We start from the raw sequence: 18454 nt of genomic DNA, 5'->3' as shown, positions 1-18454 counted from the left end.
CAGCTGACCCGGACAGTGCAAAGGCGTGTCGCATCTCACGCCCGCACGCAGGTGCCGGATGTACGCTCAGTCCTTCACATCTCCATGGCCCAAAAGTCGCCAACTAGTGTGCATCGAGTCCAAAATCAGCGCTCCCCGCTGAAACTGGAGGATCTACTGCACGTACGGGTGTGCTGTCCATGGACTTGACCATAGCGCCCACAGACAAGAGCAACGTACGGCATCAAACATATATGCGAGTCGGCCGCAGGTGCATACACACCAGAGAGCCGGCTTTGTCGATCGACAACGCGAACTAACGGGCCCTGATCATCATCGGAACAGAGAGGACAAGAAGTGGACAACGTACGGCGCCGTGCCGGGGAGACGTCTCTGCAAGTGCAACCGGCGAAAACGACGAGATGGATACAAAACAGAGCCAAAACCAATACTTGGCTTTTAGCCTTTTACGTTGGATTGGATGGATGCCGTTGCAGATTCCCCGCTGAGTAGGAACCGTATGCAGACAAGCCCAACGACCGCAGCAGAAACAACAGCATGCATGCAGTATCAGATATCGGCCATGTTCTGCTTTGCTAGCTCCCGCCGGAAGGAAGGAATGAAAGGTGCGTCGTGACGATCGGGCATATGTCATATAGGATACTGAGACCATCTACAGCCGGGCACCCAAACCGTCCTCAAATGCCTGGACTGACGGCTCTGTCATTGATCAGTCGTGAAAAACCGATCCAGACGGACGCCTTAAACCAGCCTCAAATGTTCGGGATGTCCGGCGCCCCTTCATATCTACCCTAAATATGAGGCGGATATGAGGCGGCCCGAATGCGTCCGTCATGTCAGTTTCGCCCGGCCTGGCCCACCCATGCCTCACAAATCTCCCCATCCAGAAAACTCTAGACACCGGTCAATCCAAACTTCACTCCACTCCCTTCTCGGTCCACTCCACTTCCGATCCCCTCCGAACTCATTCTATAACAGGCGACCGACGATGACTGGGCGAGCCTGCTGCATGAAGCGGAGCACGACGATGTGGAGGAGCTCGCCCTACGCATCGTGTTGAGGCGTTCTCTTCTCGACTAAGGCGGATCCGACAGCGGCGGATCTACTTCATCAGTGCCCGACGCATGTCAACGCAGCACCCGTGACGTCGCCAGCCCTTCCTGCTCGCGCGTAGCTCCAGCCGCTCCACTTCGCTCCTTGAGGTACGCTACCCACCTTCACCACCCTCTGGTCCAGAAGTGGTATCCGGCCATCGCTGGATCCTCGTGCCCGTGCCAGGACCGACGCGCACGAGGACGTCAGAGTCCGAGGCACGTGCAGCCTGACGCAAGGGGCGAGGGAGAGGGCAGCGGCAAGGGAGGCGCTGTCTCCGCGCCGGTCACGCGCGAGCGCGCCGATCAATCCCGAGGCCGCGCTCATCCATCGGTCCTCCGCCGTTCTCTCACGACGGCCAAGACGAATAAAATGCTAAGACGCTCCGACTCGCCATCGAGTTGCCGGAGCGCGAGACAAATAAGGACGGGTTGCAAAGGGGAAGCCGGCTGGTGCGGGGAAGCGGCGGCAAAAAAAAAAATCACCGTCGACAGTCGGCACCCACACGCAGCGTACGAGGCATATCACCGGCACGGTGCGAATGCGGCAAAAAATCATCGGCTTGAGCGGCTGGCAGCAAGACCTCGAGGCCCGCAGCTCTCTCGCCTACTTGGTTCAGCTGATCGCACCGCCACCGCGCGCCACGTTCCCGTGGACACGTACGCGCCCTGCGACTTCGGCGCCTTCGCCACCCGGACCGGCGGCCGATTGATTGCTCAGGCAATGCCATCGCGGCCCCTGTCGCCGGTGCCACAGCCACCCGTCCAGCTGACCCGGCCAGTGCAAAGGCGTGCCGCATCTCATGCCCGCACGCATGTGCCGGATGTACGTTCGGTCTTTGACATCTCTCCGCCCCAAAAGTCGTTAACCAGTGTGCATCGAGTCCAAAATCATGTGCTTTTTGAAACTGAAGGATCTATCTACCACGTACGGGCCTACGGCAAAATTGACAAATTTAACCTATGAACGAAATCAAATCATATAATGAACTGTCCGTAAAACTATTTCACGCGGCTGACCTTTTTGTGTGACGCCCGACACGAAGGCGCCACACTACATTGTGCAACGCCTCACAGATAGGCGCTATACGTCTGGCCAGCGTCGCACCCGTGAGATCCGAAAATTACTAAGTCAGTGTGCAGCGCCTGAGAGCTAGGCGCCACACTATACAGTGTAGCGCCTAGCTTCTAAGCGTTGCACTAGTGGTTGCTTCATTTTGTAGTGCAACCACTAGTGCAGCGCCTGAGAGCTAGGCGCCACACTATACAGTGCAGCGCCTAGCTCTTAGGCTCTGCACAATGACTTAGCAATTTTTAGGCAGTCTGGGGTGCAACGCTGGCCAGGCGTGTAGCGCCTATCTGTGAGGCGTTGCACAATGTAGTGTGGCGTCTTTGTGTCGGACGTCACACAAAAAGGTCAGCCGCGTGAAATAGTTTCACGGGCAGTTCATTCTGTGATTTGATTTCATCCACAGGTCAAATTTGTCAAATTTGCCCGGGCCTACTGTCCACGAACTTAACCGTCACTCGAAATAGGCTTTCGCCCCGCTTTATACATAAAGCAAAGATCCATACAACCAACATCCAGGTAAGCCATAAAGGCGATAGCTGGGGCAACAGCACAATAATGCCTAAAGAAAGCATAAAAAGAAAGAAAAAATAAGGCCACCTAGTGGCTGTCGACGGGCGAGACAATGCTGACGAAATCTGACGAGCCGAATCCACGAGCGCATCCAACATGGTGTCTAGACGCTCGCGCTTGCGCGGCCTAGTAAGCGGGTGCCATTGCTGCAGGAAAATAAGGAATTTGAACAAAGAGTCAGACGCCTGCCTCAGGAACACCTTTTCAATCATCATTTTATTTCTAGTTGTCCAAAGAGTCCATGACATGGCCGCAAAAATCAGCCAGAATATGCGGCGGTGACGGCCAGGCATGGTCGCCCTGGCCTGGAGGAAGTCCACGGGGTCCATGGCCTCCTAGTCGGGCCCTAGTGCCTCTCGGACGAACTGCCAAAGGACTCGGGCCGCTATGCACGAGAAAATGATATGGGCCACAGTCTCAGGGACCCTGCATAAAGGGCAGAGTCCATCACCCGGACCCTGTCGCTTAAGCACCTTGGTCCCCGAGGGGAGGCGATTTCTGAGAAGTTGCCAAACGAAGATCTTTACCGTCAGGGGCATGGGGGCCTTCCGTAAGTTAGCTAGCCAAGGGATAACGGGCAAGCGACCCAGAGCCTTGTATGCGGATTTGACGGAGAACTCACCCGAAGGTGAGAGGCGCCACGATACAGTGTCCGGATAGTCCGGCAACACTGGCGGCGGGGCTGCCAGGAGTCTAGTCCATTCGGCCTGCTCAACCTGCCCAAACATCCGCCGGAACCGGATATCCCACTGTCCCAAACGTGTTGCCGCGGCAACAAGGATAAAACGGGTCCGTGCAGATCGAAAATAGGGTAGGAAATCCCATCCTGAGGGGTTCGGTACCCATCCATAGATCTAGCCAGAATTGGGTCCCGTCCCATTACCTATATTGAATGAGATCCCTAGGCGGATCTCGTCCTTGATCTTTTGGATGGATCCTCAAAATTGGGAACCTCCCAGGCGGGAGCATGCCAGGAGGGGTTCACCCCTCAAGTATTTAACTAGAATCAGTCGTAGCCACAACCCTCCTTCGCCGCGCATGATCTGCCATACCTATCGTAGCATAAGGGCCACGTTCATGCGACGAGAGGCCATAATGCCCAAGCCACCCTGGTCCTTGGGTCTGCAGATATCTGCCCACTTGACCCTATGATACTTCTGGGGGGCGGCCGTGGCCTGCCAGAAGAACCTCGCAAGCTCCTTATCGAAAGAGCCATGAACGCCCTCCGGTAGGATATACATCCCCATGAAAAACATGGGGAGACTCGCAAGGTTAGCAGAAATAAGGACCAATTTACTCGCCTTGGACGTAAATCGCCCGCGCCAGGGCTCGGCCCTCGTCGCCACACGTTCTATCAACGGATCGAAGGCACTCACAAGAATCGTTGAGTCAGCCAACGGTGTTCCCAAGTAAGTGATGGGAAATAAAGCCAATTTGCAGCTAAGGTTATCCGCAATCCGTTGATGCTCGTCCGCCGGGAAGCCTATAATGACAACCTCACTCTTATCGAAGTTGATTTTAAGTCCCGACAGCATAAGAGTAGGAACTTAAGATTCACTATGTCGAGGGCTGACCCTTCCACCATAATCATGGTGTCGTCTGCATATTGGAGGTGGGTGACCCCACCCCCGGAGATGAGATGACTAACCACCCCTGATATGTGGCCAGGCGTCCTAGTCTTATCCAGGATGCCTGCCAAAGCGTCAACAGCGAGGTTGAAGAGGAGAGGAGAAATCGGGTCTCCTTGCTTCACTCACGTAGAGGACGTGAAGAAAGGCCCCACCTCGCCATTAATGTTGATCGCAGTCCTACCGGATTGGACCAACTGCATGATCCAGGAGCACCATCTGTCATCAAAGCCCCGACGTTGGAGTACCAACCTCAAGAAAGACCAATCCAGACGATCATAGGCCTTTTGGAAGTCCAACTTGAGGAAGACACCCTTATGACCGCGCGTCCTAACCTCATGAACAATCTTTCAGAAAAGCCGTCTGTCGGGGGTGATCCAAGCGCTCTGCTACAGGGGCTAGACGGTTCGCGCACACTTTTGAGAAAATGCGCTCGAGCACATTACTCACTGTGATAGAACGAAAGTGGCAGATATCTCTAGCGCCAACTACTTTGGGGATAAGGGTGATAACCCTATAGTTTATACGGGACATGTCAAAAGTTCCAATGTAGACCTCATGGAACATTGGCATAATTACTGGCTTCAGTATGTTCCAGAATTTCTGGAAGAATACCACCGGCAAGCCATCCGGCCCCGGGGCCGACCCTGCTTCATAGCGGTGATGGCCCTGCCCATCTCTTCCGAGGAGAATGGAATAGTAAGCTCCGCATTCTCGCTTTCAGACAATCTGTCTGCAGCCGGCGAGAAGTCCTCTGCCAGGGATACCCACACAATAGCAACGACATGGCAACAAACATAGCTGCAGGTGCATACACACACACATAGTCCTGGCCATGGGCAGCCCGGCCCGAAAAAGCCCGACCCGACCCGGCTCCCAGGCCAGGCCCGGGCCGGGCGTTTTAGCGATTTCCTGAAGGGGCCCGGCGGGCTTTTACGTGTGTGGGCCGGGCTTGGGCCCAAAAACCAGGCCCGATGGCCGGGCCGGCCCTGGGTTTTTTGCGTCGGGCTTGGCTAGGCCCGGCCCGGCCCGGCCCGATGTATGGCCAGGTATACACACACACCACGGCTTTGCCGGCTTGTCGATGAGTCAGGTCGACAACGTACGCGAACGGGCCCTGATCCGAACAGAGATGACAAGAAGTGGACAACGTACGGCGTCGTGCTAAATTAACGAACGCTCTCTGGCCGGGGAGACGTCTCTGCAAGTGCAACCGTCGAAAACGACGAGACAGATACAAATACCTGGCCAAAAACCAACAAATTGCCTTTAGCGTACGTTGGATGGATGCCGTTGCAGATTCCCTGCTGAGCGCCCAACCGACCGCAGCAGAAAGAGCAGCATGCATGCATGCATCTACTACAGTATCAGATATCAGCCATGTTCTGCTTTGCTAGCTCCTGCCGGAAAGAAGGAATGAAGGTGCGTCGTGACGATCGGGCATATGTCATTTAGGATGCTGAGTCAGGATCCTGGGAAGGTACATAGAGGAAAAGGAAACACGTGGTCTACGTATATGGATTGGTAGGTCATTAGTCTCGGACGGTCGTGGCACATTTGGTGGCAAGACAAAGACTCGTTCTTCGTTGCTGCCTAGATCGGTCGAGAGTTAGCGTACAGTGTGTGTATGGTTGACTAGTCGTACGAGCTACAGTGTGGCTGGTTAGCAGCATACAGTAATGTGAGCTCAATTCACAGTACTACCATAAATTTGTGTTGGTCGCCGTAGCACTTTACCACATACACTATTTTAGAACGCAAATTTGGAGGCAATTAACGAGTAACGATGTAATCTAACTGTTCACTTTGCATTGCAGATCCTTAATATAGATAATTGACCAATTACGTGCTTATAGAACATCTAACAGTATGAGAAAACGATCGACCGGAAACTCACGACGGAAACAAACACGGGAGGTTCAAACATGCACAGAAGCGGGACATGGTTGCTCTCGCCTTCAGCGGAACGGCAAACCCGGCTACAGTCCCACAGACGACAGCCGCCGCGCGCGTCCGTCTGCGTGCAGATCCACAACGCCACACGACGGTTGCCGTGGATGACCGGACTCCTCCCGGCACCCGATCCCGCGAAACGGACTGCCAGAGCGCCGGCTAAGCTATAGCCGCATTGATACGATCCATGCGCGCGGTTGACCTCGCCGCCGGACATTCGCCGGTCCGATCCCGTGCCGTGACGGGCGCATGCAAAAAGGAAGACCTTGATTGCACCGATATGTGCCGTGAAGGACGCACCATGCGGGCGTCCGCCGTGGCGACTCCGGCGGTACGGCACGCGTGTTGTTGCTGGACCGCCATTAACTAGCTATGGCTTCGAGAACTATGAGACCGGGACACGTACGAACCCACTAAATACTAATGGAGGTTATTGGTTATTGGTGCAAGATCAACGTCTAGTGTTTAAAATGAAGGCGAACAGCACATGTAAACTTCGCCACGAAATAACAGGGCACGCAGGCAACTGGTCGAACACGATACGTTTGCTAGCACGGTAAATGAGATGATGTGATCTGATGCTGAAACTACCCACAGTGGGAGTAACATAGATAATAACATCACACATATCTAGATAAAGTAAATAATGTGATAAGCAATAAATGAAGAAAAAGAAGAAAGTAGTATATAACCAGTTACTAGTAGTATGAGTAACATCACAAATATCAAGGTAAGGTGTGTCTATAGCCTAACAAATAAAGTGTTGCATATTACTCCATCCGTTCCATAATATAGTGCCTATAGATTTTTGCAAAAGTCAAACATTACAAACTTTGACCATATTTATAAAGAAAAGTAGGTACATCTAGAATACCAAATGCACATCATTGAATACTTCATGAGTTATATTTTCAGAATGTACATGTTTGATATTGTAGATGTAGACAGTTTTTTCTATACACTTGGTCAAAGTTGATAAAGTTTGACTTTCACAAAAATCTATAGGCACTACATTATGGAATCACACATATGTTACTCCCCACTATAGAGGTAGTAACATAGGCTAATAACATGGGCATGTTACTAGTCTATGTTACTATCCATTGTGGCTAGTCTGAGAGAGGAAAAGCTGTGCCACAAACGCTGCTCGCGGTAATTAAAGTCTTTGGCTAATTTCCTCCCACCAAATTAGGTACCAAGTCAGGTTTGCAGGCAAAGTACGTACTACCACGAAGCAAATTTAAGTTTTACGCACAATTATGGACAGACGAAGTAAACCTACCCTTTGCAGCCCTAAAATAACCAAGGTGTTCAGACCAGTAGTAAGATCGCAGTTACAAAGTTTTGCTTCGCTCGAAGTAACTTCTTGCTCTGATTCTGGAACTGCGAGCTTAATTGGACGGTCAAAACGTGTTTTCATCCTTCGCTCATTGTTAATTGAGCTTTACTACATCCACGGATAGTTACGGGGGGTTTACGGGCCTGGTCACCCAGCCCACCAGTTAAAATCGGGGGGCGCGATTAATTAGGAGAAGGAGATTAATTAGATGAATTAAAACAGGACAACTCAGCAGGTCCGTAAAGTCTGTGAGGTGGGAGTCCGTGTGTGTAGCATTTTTGTTGTTAATTAGACATGCATGCACTAGAACCGACTTTAACCTCCTCCCTTCCACTTCCACAGTGCTATCTATGCCATAGTGGGCGGCTAGCTAAGCTTTGTAGACGCCCAAGCAAGGAAAACAATATAGTTCCAGTCCACGTCAAGCTTAACAGTACTACTCGCGTGAACTCCCCATAGCCAACCTTTGACTCCCAACCCTTCCCCTACCCTTTTTCTCTCGCCCGTTTTAAATCCCCACACCCCACACGCACAAACGCCGCGAAGAACCACGCGAACCGAACCCACGCACCACCAGGGAAGTGGAGAGAGGCGGCGAAAGACAAGAGAAAACGCAGCCGCCGCCTGGAAGAAAGCGTAGCGTGGGAGCAAGGAGCAGCAGCCGGCAGGCAATGGGCAACAGCATCGGCGGCCGGCGCAAGGGCGCCAAGGTGATGCAGCTGGACGGCACCGCCTTCAGGGTGAAGCCGCCGGCGTACGCGGGCGCGGTGCTGCGCGACCACCCGGGCTTCCAGCTGCTCGAGTCGGAGCAGGTCAAGCTGCTCGGCGTGCGCGCGCGCCCGCTCGAGAACGAGGCGTTGCTCCGCCCGGGCCGGCTCTACTTCCTCGTCGCGCTGCCGCGCCCCACCGTGCCCCCGCGCCGCGCCTGGTCCGGCGCGCTCCACGTCGGCGCGCGGGAGAGGCTCGAGTCGCTCATGCTCACGCGCCGCTCCACCTCAGACCTCTCCTTCCCGACCGCGCCGGCCTCCCCGATGTCCACCGCCTCCGAGGGCGGGCCGGTCCAGCTCAGGATGCGCCTGCCCAAGGCGCAGCTCGCCAAGCTTATGGGCGAGAGCCGGGACGCCGCTGAGGCGGCCGCTAAGATCATGCAGCTCTGCGCCGCCAACGGCGCTGTGACGCCGGAGCGGAGCCCGCGGTTCCTGCCGACGGCGGACTGGGGCACTGGTGGGCTCGCGCAGACGCCAGAGCGGAGCCCGCGGTTCGTGCCGACGCCGGACTGGGGCGCCGGCAGGTTCGCGCAGACCCCAGAGCGGAGTCCCAGGTTCGCCGTGACGCCCGAGTGGGGTGCCAGGTTCATGATGCAGACGCCGGAGAGGGGTGCAGAGATGGCGAAGACGCCGGATAGGTGGTCTGCTCTACCCCGCACGCCGGAGTATGCATCAGCGGACGTCAAGGCCAGCCGCAAGGAGGTAATGCACTGCTTCTTTAAAAAAGTTATTAAAAATATTACTCCATGCTATTAAGGCCTGAATCAAACAACTTGATTGCAATCTAAAATGATCACCGTATAAATTGGTCCTTTTATATTGCTTTTCGTTCATCTGCATTTAAAAAGAAAGTTTCATGGGAAGGGAAACAATGTTTTTTTTGCGAAATAAACAATGTTTTTTCTTTCAAGCAACGGTGGTATTTCATTACCCGGTCAAAAAAATAATGCGGAAACTTTCACCCAAAAGTATGTATTACAACTGTTTATTTTAACCAACACAATTTTTAATAATAAATTAACAATATATATCATATTTTATTTTTCAATACTCTGTTGAACATGCCTTTAAATGCTGTATGGATCTCTCTGTGATTTCATTCATGAATTCAAATGGGGTTCCCGCCCTCATGGTAGTCTAAAATTTTAAAATATATAATTTTTGTAAATGGTTCACACAGATTACCCAATAAAATTTCTTATGAAATTTATCTTCAACTAATTCATATATCATTATAATCTAATTAAAACATGGCGTGCAAATATTTTTCTCTGTTTCACTCGGTTGATGTAGGAATATGTAAACAAGCCATGGGTTTATCTCTTTATCGATTGTGAAAACAGAAAAAACTACAGAAATATTCCTACGCCATTGGATCCCTACGTGTCCAATGAGGCACCATCTAGAGCTGTTAATAGTGTTACCAATATTTTCCGCCGATGCAGACGTGTCTTAAGTACAGTAGCGTGTTTGAGGTTTTTCCTGACACGTTACTACGTTAGTTATTTGTTGGCGATCAATTCTAGGATTTGACTGGTTGAGTGATGATGCAAAATACAGCTGCTTGTCATACTCCTACTTGAATATCTGGAGGCATAAGACTATTCTCACTTTCTGGCTGCGGATTAAGCATAGCAGTAGCAGTCATAGATCTACCATTTGAAGATGTTTCGCATGCTGAAGTTTCAGAGCGAGTTCTCTGAATCTTAAATGTTGTCAACAGATATTTTAGCAGCCATTGTGATGCTCCTTCCACATTTCTAATAACTACTCTAGTGGAGCTGATCTACAGTCAGATTTGTAGAAAGTCTATGCGTACCAAGGATGATCTTAAATTTCCGTTTCAAAACGTTAGGCCTACCTGAATTATCCTATGGTAGCAGAAGAAACACGCCGAGCGTCACATGTCTGACCAAGTGTCCAGATCGAGAAAATTTCAGGGATCATAACGAGCCAAGTTGCTTGATCCGCTTTATGCCATTAGTGTAGCTCCGGCCGATTCTTTCGGGTCACCGTCACTAATGTTGCAACTTACTGGTTTGATTTATTGTTGAGCACCTCAAAGTCAAACCGGCAATCCAGACCATCAAACTAGCTTTAGGCAGCAGCAGGCAGCCGTTAGATGATGATATGATAACTATCTCACCGAAGTTTTCTCTAGGGTAACTATCGCATTGAAGATTTGAAGTTAAACCTTATCACCATGACAACATTAGCAATCGTTTTCTTTTGGTGCTAATTTTTCTCGCTCGAAGATAAGCAATAATACATCAGCAGAGCTTTTCATTAGGATATGCTTTGATTTTCTCTCTCACAAGTACGCTAAATTATTGTTGGCTTCGTCACGCGATCTTTGTTTCCTGCACTTGCTGTTCAAATCTTGGCTCCTATCGTTTTCGCGTAATGCGCGAACAGATTAGCGTTTGGCTTGAAACGAATTGTCCGTCGCTTTTGCTGACATCTTCTCCTGTGATTTCGTTTGTGGTGTTTCAGAAGCGAACGCGGTTCGTGGCCTTGCCGGATGAGATCATAGCATGATGACTTTCTCGTCCGCCTGAAGCGAGAGAGCTCATTACTGTCTGCAGCACCGCAAGCATGTTGATGGCCTCTTCAGATTCAGAGCGTGGACAGCTCACCCGTGGAACGATAGGGCTAGTGATTCATGGACAGAACTCCGCCTCGTGGAACGTCCAGAGGCTGCAAGAAGTGTTTATTTATCCCAATGGAAGTCGAGGTGATCAAGAGTACCCCGTCCCTATGGAGGCAAGGTGATTTTTGGGCATGCTTTTTTGACAAGAAAGGCACGTTCACCATTCATTCAGCGGATAATATGCTGGTGAGCACCAAAACCAAGCTCGGATACTAGGAGGTAAGAGAGGTTTGGGCGAATATGTGGCAATACTTTGGAGGCAACCCGACTCATTGGGGAATTCGCTCGTGGACTGCACCATGGCGAAGTGCGTATGGGTGCTTGTAGATGAAGACTAGATCATTGATGGTGTGCGTCACCGTGCCAGTCTATTGTACAGTGAATATATAAATACATGAAAAATATTCAATTTTGTCCAAACATAGACATCTATTTGTCGGTAATCAAGAGAAATATCAATGTACAAATTGGCTTTGGTATGACAATAAAACGGTGCACACTTAGTAAATATAGCTAATCGGTATCGTCCAGACCGATAATAAGCAGCAACACAAATATGAAATAAACATGTAACATTATTAGGAGGAGAGAAGAAAAGAATAATAACAACTTCGATGGCCGATAGTCGTTCATGTTTAATGCTATCATAGGAAGCCTAGATCTGAGAGAGATTGACCTCACGGGTAGGCAATACACTTGGGCAAATAAGTTACAGAATCCAACATATGAGAAGTTGGATAGAGTTTTGACGAGTATCGAATGGGAACAAAATTTTCCTCTGGTAATGGTGTGTGCGTTACAAAGAGGAATATCTGACAAACACACCCCTTCTTGTTGATTCCGATGATGTGGTGCATCATGGAAACAAAAACATCTACTCGTTCGAAATTGCGTGGTTCGAGAGAAAGGATTTCCTTGAGTTGATTGCAAGGGAATGAGCCTTAGAGCAAAGGGGTGCGTCGAATATCAAAAAGTGGCAATTTAAGATTAGACGACAGTTTTTGAGGGGTTGGGCTAAGATAATAGTGGTATATATAAGTAGCAGAAGGAGAGGTTGGTTAACGTCATTAACGAACTCGAGAATAACTCGCTCGACATTAATGAGCGGGTGGCTAAAAGAGAGGCTGAGGTCAGTTTGGCGAAGCTTCTCAGAGATGAAGAGATCAACTGGGCGCTTCGAGCTAAAGTGCGTCGCGTGGTTCAAGGGGATAATAATACACAATTTTTCCATATGATTGCCAATGGGAAACACTTGAACGGGACGAAGGTACAATTGTTGGCCATGATAATCTTAAGATATATATTACTAATTTTTATAAAAAGCTGTTTGGGGCCCAAGTAGAAAATTATGTCTGACTAAACGAGAGTTTAGTTGAGGATATACCACAACTGGGAGAAGATGAGAATGAGGTTCTTACTGCCCCTTTTTCAGAGAAGGAAGTGATTGAGGCTATTTGGCAAATGAAAATTAATAAATCACCTTGTCTGGAAGGTTTCGCAGTAGAATTCTATAAGAGGTGTTGGGATATTATTAAAGGCGACTTGATGCCAGAGGCAGAGTTAGGCTAATGCAAGGGTATGCAATGCATACCCAACATTTTTTTGCAAAAACAATTCAGTATAAGCTCCTATATGCGTTTATATAACATATGGCAGTGTAGTTGTACGTACAGGAGAAGAGAAATGAAGAGAATAACGATTCAGACCCACTTGGGCCTATATTGGGTTCTACTCGTTCCTAGGTAGTGCTACTGGGCCGTGTATTTCGAGGCAGAATGCTGCTCGATTTGACGAAGCCAAGGAGACAGCGTGCCTAGGAGCCTTCGACTCGACGATTTCGCTGATTCAACCGCCCGCTGCGCTGCATCAAGGAACTGGGGCACATCGCTGCGCCGCGTCCGCATGCCCACATCGGCCATCGGAAGCCGCCGCCAATCGATCTCGTTCCCGCATGTTCGCGGCTTCCATTGCAGGCTGCAGGGTTGCAGCGGCGCACACACATCTGCCATCTAGCAGGAAAGTCGGCAACGACAACGGCGTGGGCAGTTCTCCCATTGTCAGGTTGATTTTTGCGAGACAGTGAGTGTTTATTCTTGATTTGTCTGAATTGTTAGCTAAGAATAAAGGATTATCTTCATTCCCTGATTTTGAGTAAATTTGTAGTTCGGTTTGTATTGTCTGGCTATAAAATTTGTGAAGAAGTCCAACAAAAACAAGATGAATTTCAAGCTTCTTAGTTTCTGAATTATGAACATTCAAATCTGGAAGACTGCCCACCATTGCCACCATCACTATGTAACATGCATTTTTTTATAGGTGTGAAAAATGAAGAACAAGGGCGGTGATTTGAAGCGTTTGTGGCACAGAGCTGCTTCAATGGCCCGAAGATAAGTTCGACATTAACACCAACATTGCTATCTATCGACGTTGAAAACCAAGTTCAAGATCAACATCGGTATCATGAACTTTTTTATTTCTTATGTTGTTGTGAAGCAAAAAAAATTCACCACGCATACCCATGTCGGAAATCCTGGCTCCGCCACTGCTTGATGCCTATGTTCCATGATTTGTTTAGTGGTCACTTACAGCTTATTAAATTGAACTTTGGAACAATTACGTTGTTACCAAAGAAGAAAGAAGCGGTTCACATTGAGCAGTTCAGACCAATATGTCTGCTTAATGTGAGCTTCAAGATCTTCACAAAAGTTGGTACGAACCGTGTGACACAAATTGCTCATTCTGTGGTTCAGCCGACTCAAACAGCTGCCTTCATTCCTGGATGACACATACTTGAGGGGGTGGTCGTCCTCCATGAAACACTACATGAAATCCAGTCAAAGAAACTAGATGGAATAGTTTTTAAAGTGGATTTTAAAAAGGCTTATGATAAGCTAAAGTGGCGGCTCTTACAGCAAGCCTTGCGTATGAAAGGGTTCGATGCAGCTTGGAGGAAGCAGGTCGAATCTTTTGTACATGAAGGCAACGTTGGAATCAAGGTGGATGACGATATAGGTCAGTACTTCCAAACGCAAAAGAATCGAGACAGGGAGATCCGATGTCTCATATCCTTTTTAATGTTGTCGTCGATATGTTGGTCGCTCTCACTAATAGAGCGAAAGAGGACGGCCAGGTAGGTGGTCTTATCCCACATCTGGTGGACGGTGGGGTATCCATTCTACAATATGCAGATGACACCATTATTTTCATGAAACATGATCTAGCTAAGGTAAGAAACATGAAATTAGTTTTATGCCTTTTCGAACCACTGTCCGAACTGAAGATTAATTTCAATAAGAGTGAACTATTCTATTTTGGATGCGCCAAAGAAAAACAGGATAATTATAAATAGTTGTTTGGTTGCGAGCTAGGTTCTTTACCCTTCACAGACCTTGGGAATCCCAATTCATCATCAAAACTCACCAATAAAGAGTGGAAATGCATTGAAGATCGATTAAAAAATTGAGTTGCTGGAAGGGCAAACTCCTATCTTATGGAGGCCGGTTAGTCCTTATAAACTCGGTACTCATGAGTATGACGATGTTTCTCCTATCTTTCTTTGAGGTACCTGTAAAGGTACGAAAAAGATTGGATTTCTACCGATCTTGATTTTCTGGCAAATTGATGAAAACAAAACTAAGTATAGGTTGGCCAAATGGGACACTATTTGTAGACCGAAGGACCAAGATGGCTTGGGCATTGAGAATCTGGAAGTGAAAAATAGGTGCTTACTTAGCAAATGGCTTTACAGACTGGCGGTTGATGCGGCTTGAAACTGCGTCAGTATTTCCCCAAAGAGAAAGGGATGATGCAGTACAGCTATGGTCGGTATTTCCCTCAGTTATGAAACCAAGGTTATCAATCCAGTAGGAGAACCAAACAACACTATGTAAACGGTACCTGCACACAAAGAACAAATACTTGTAACTCGACGCGTAAGAGGGATTGTCTATCCCTCCACGGCAAAAAGATAGATTAAATTGTATGAGATTGGATAAATAGATCTAACAAGAACACAAAATAAAACAAATAACGAAAAAGTGCAGCAAGATATTTTTGGGTTTTTGAAAATATAGATCTGAAAACAATATGATAAAAGATAGACCCGGGGGTCGTAGATTTCAGTAGTGGCTTCTCTCGAGAAAATAGCATATGGTGGGTAAACCAATTACTGTTGGGCAATTGATAGAAGAACAGATAATTATGCCAATATCCAAGGCAATGATCATGTACATAAGCATCACATCCAAGATTAGTAGACCGACTCCTGCCTGCAGCTACTACTATTACTCCACACTCGACCGCTACCCAGCATGCATCTAGTGTATTAAGTTCATCGAGAAAGAGAGTAATGCAATAAGAACTATGACATGATGTGGACAAGATCTATTCATGTAGGAATAGACCCCATATTTTTATACTTAGTGGCAACGATACATACGTGCCTCGCTACCCCTTCTGTCACTGGGTGAGGACACCACAAGATCGAACCCATCACAAAGCACCTCTTCCCATTGCAAGAAAAATCGATCTAGTCGGCCTAACTAAACCAAAGATTCGGAGAAGAAATATGAGGCTATAAATAATCATGCATATAAGAGATCAAAGAAAACTCAAATAATATTCATGGATATAGATCTGATCATAGACTCGAACTTCATCGGATACCAACAAACACACCGCAAAAAGTCATTACATCAAATAGTTCTCCAAGAACATCGAGGAGAACATTGTATTGAGAATCAAAAAGAGAGAAGAAGCCATCTAGCTACTGCCTACGGACCCGTAGGTCTATAGTGAACTACTCACGCATCATCGGAGGAGCACCAATGAGGATGATGAACCCCTTCGTGATCATGTTCCCCTCCGGCAGAGTGCCGGAATAGGGTTCTAGATTGGATCTCATGGTTCTGGAACTTGCGGCGGCTGAAATTATGTTTCGATCGCTCCCCTAGGGTCTCTGAAATATCTGGGTATTTATAGAGCTGAGAGGCGGTGGATGAGAACCCCGTGGGCCCACAACCCATCAGGGCGCGCCTGGGCCTCCTGGCATGCCCTAGTGTCTTCTGGGCCCCACTGGCCTCCCTCTGGTGCTTCCTTGGCTCCCAAGTTGTCTTCTGGTCCCAATAAATCTCCAAAAAGTTTCGTTGCATTTGGACTCAGTTTGGTACTAATAGTTTGTGAAGTAAAAAACATGCAAAAAATAGCGACTAGCATTAGGCACTATGTCAACAGGTTAGTCCCAAAAAAGATATAAAGTTGCTATAAAATGATTGTAAAACATCCAAGAATGATAATATAATAGCATGGAACAATAAAAAAAATTATAGATACGTTGGAGATGTATCAGCATCCCCAAGCTTAATTCCTGCGCGTCCTCGAGTAGGTAAATGATAAAAACAGAATTTTTTATGTGGAATGCTGCCTAACATGGTCATCACATATCTTTTCTTTTGTACCATGGACATTTGGACTTTTAGATGGTTCAAAGCAATAGTCTATATTTGACATGAAGACTTCAATACTCAAGCATATCAACAAGCAACCATGTCTTTCAAAATATCAACACTAAAGAAAGTTATCCCTGGCCCATCATGCTCAATCATTGATCCATTCACGAAACACACTCGAATATTAGCTACATCCAATGCACAATTATGATCATAGTGCTCCCTAGTTGGTGCTTTATAAGAGAAGATGGAGACTCAAATAAAAATAAAAATTGCATAAAGTAAATAGATAGGCCCTTCGCAGAGGAAAGCAGAAATTTGTAGAGGTGCTAGAGCTCAAAGCAAAAATTGAGATTTTTTTGAGAGGTATGCTTTTCTTGTCAACGAAAACGACCGAGTAGTTCCCAATACTTTCCATGCTAGATATATCATAGGCGGTTCCCAAACATAAAATAAAGTTTATTTCTTTTTCTACCATTCTTTCACAATCCATGGCTAGCCGTATCCACGGGTGCCTTCATACCAACACTTTCCAAGGAATTTATTATTTGACAACATAAAGTAAATTTCTTTTTCATTTCGGGTCTGGGCATCCCTATTACCGCCGTACTCTCGTGCAATGACAAGTGAATAAACACTCTTCTTGAGAATAACACATCTAGCATGGAAAAATATTGGCCACCCCTGCCGCTTCATGAGCGGTACGGGCACACAAAAAGGAAATTTATTTTGAAAATTAGAGTTGCACATACGAATTTACTTAGAACGGCATGAAAATACCACATATAGGTAGATATGGTGGACTCATATGGCATAACTGGTTTAAGGATCTTGGATGCACAAGTAGTATTCCCACTTAGTGCAAATGGAGTCTAGCAAATAGATTGAGAAGCAACCAACCAAGAAACAAAAATTCTCATAAACGAGCATTAAGCATAACTAACACCGAATAATGCACCACAAGTAGGATGTAATTTCATTGCATAACTATTGACTTTCGTGCTTGCATAGGGAATCACAAACTTTAACACCAATATTCTTACTAAAGCATAATTACTCACCAACATGACTCGCATATTACTATCATCGTATCTCAAAACTATTACAATTAATCAAGTTTATTTTGTCCAATAATCTTCATGAAAGTTTTTATTATATCCCTCTTGAATATCTATCACTTTGGGACTAGTTTCATATACTGCCATTGCTTTTGACAAGCTCAAACAAATTTAAGTGAAGAACATGAGCATAAAGATTTTCATCTCTCAAAATAATATACGTGAAGCATGAGAGAATTTCTTCAAAAAATTACTAACTATCAAATAAATCTAAGTGAAGCATGAGAGTATTTCTTCATTTTTTTTTAAAGCACATCGTGCTAAAAAAGATATAAGTGAAGTACTAGAGCAACTCCATAGCTAATTTTTTTAAGTGAAGCACATAGTGCAATTCTAACAAATCATAGCATCATTATGGCTCTCTCAAATAGGTGTGTCTAGCAAGGATAATTGTGAAAAACTAAAAAGAAAAACAAGCAAAGACTCATATAATACAAGATGCTCCAAGCAAAACTCATGATATGTGACGAATAAAAATATAGCTCCAAGTAAAATTACCGATGGTTGTTAGAAGAAAGAGGGGATGCCTTCCGGGGCATCCCCAAGCTTAGTTGCTTGGTTCTCTTTGAATATTAACTTGGGTTCCATGGGCACCCCAAGCTTAGGCTCTTTTCACTCCTTATTCCTTCATCCATCGTGATCTCACCCAAAACTTGAAAACTTCAATCACACAAAACTTAACAAAACCTTCGTGGGATCTATTAGTATAATAAAGCAAATCACTACTCTAAGTACTGTTGCAAAGCCATTCATATTTTATTATTGCATTATACCTAATGTATTCCAACTTTACCATGGCTTATACCTCCCGCTACAATC

The 18454-nt window shown here is 47.0% G+C and overlaps 1 protein-coding gene across 1 annotated transcript; it reads left to right on the top strand.

The window, feature by feature from the left end:
• Positions 1-8093: 8093 nt before the first annotated feature.
• On the top strand, positions 8094-11490 carry LOC109746727 (uncharacterized protein At1g66480). The gene is made up of 2 exons (XM_020305831.4): positions 8094-9122; positions 10914-11490. Exons 1-2 carry the CDS (start codon positions 8325-8327, stop codon positions 10956-10958), a joined length of 843 nt encoding a protein of 280 aa, XP_020161420.1. The 5' UTR covers positions 8094-8324; the 3' UTR covers positions 10959-11490.
• The last annotated feature ends 6964 nt before the right edge of the window (positions 11491-18454 follow it).

This window comes from Aegilops tauschii, chromosome 7 (genome assembly GCF_002575655.3).
Source record: "Aegilops tauschii subsp. strangulata cultivar AL8/78 chromosome 7, Aet v6.0, whole genome shotgun sequence".
NCBI classification, from domain to species: domain Eukaryota; kingdom Viridiplantae; phylum Streptophyta; class Magnoliopsida; order Poales; family Poaceae; genus Aegilops; species Aegilops tauschii.
This window is presented reverse-complemented; position numbering and strand designations above follow the sequence as displayed.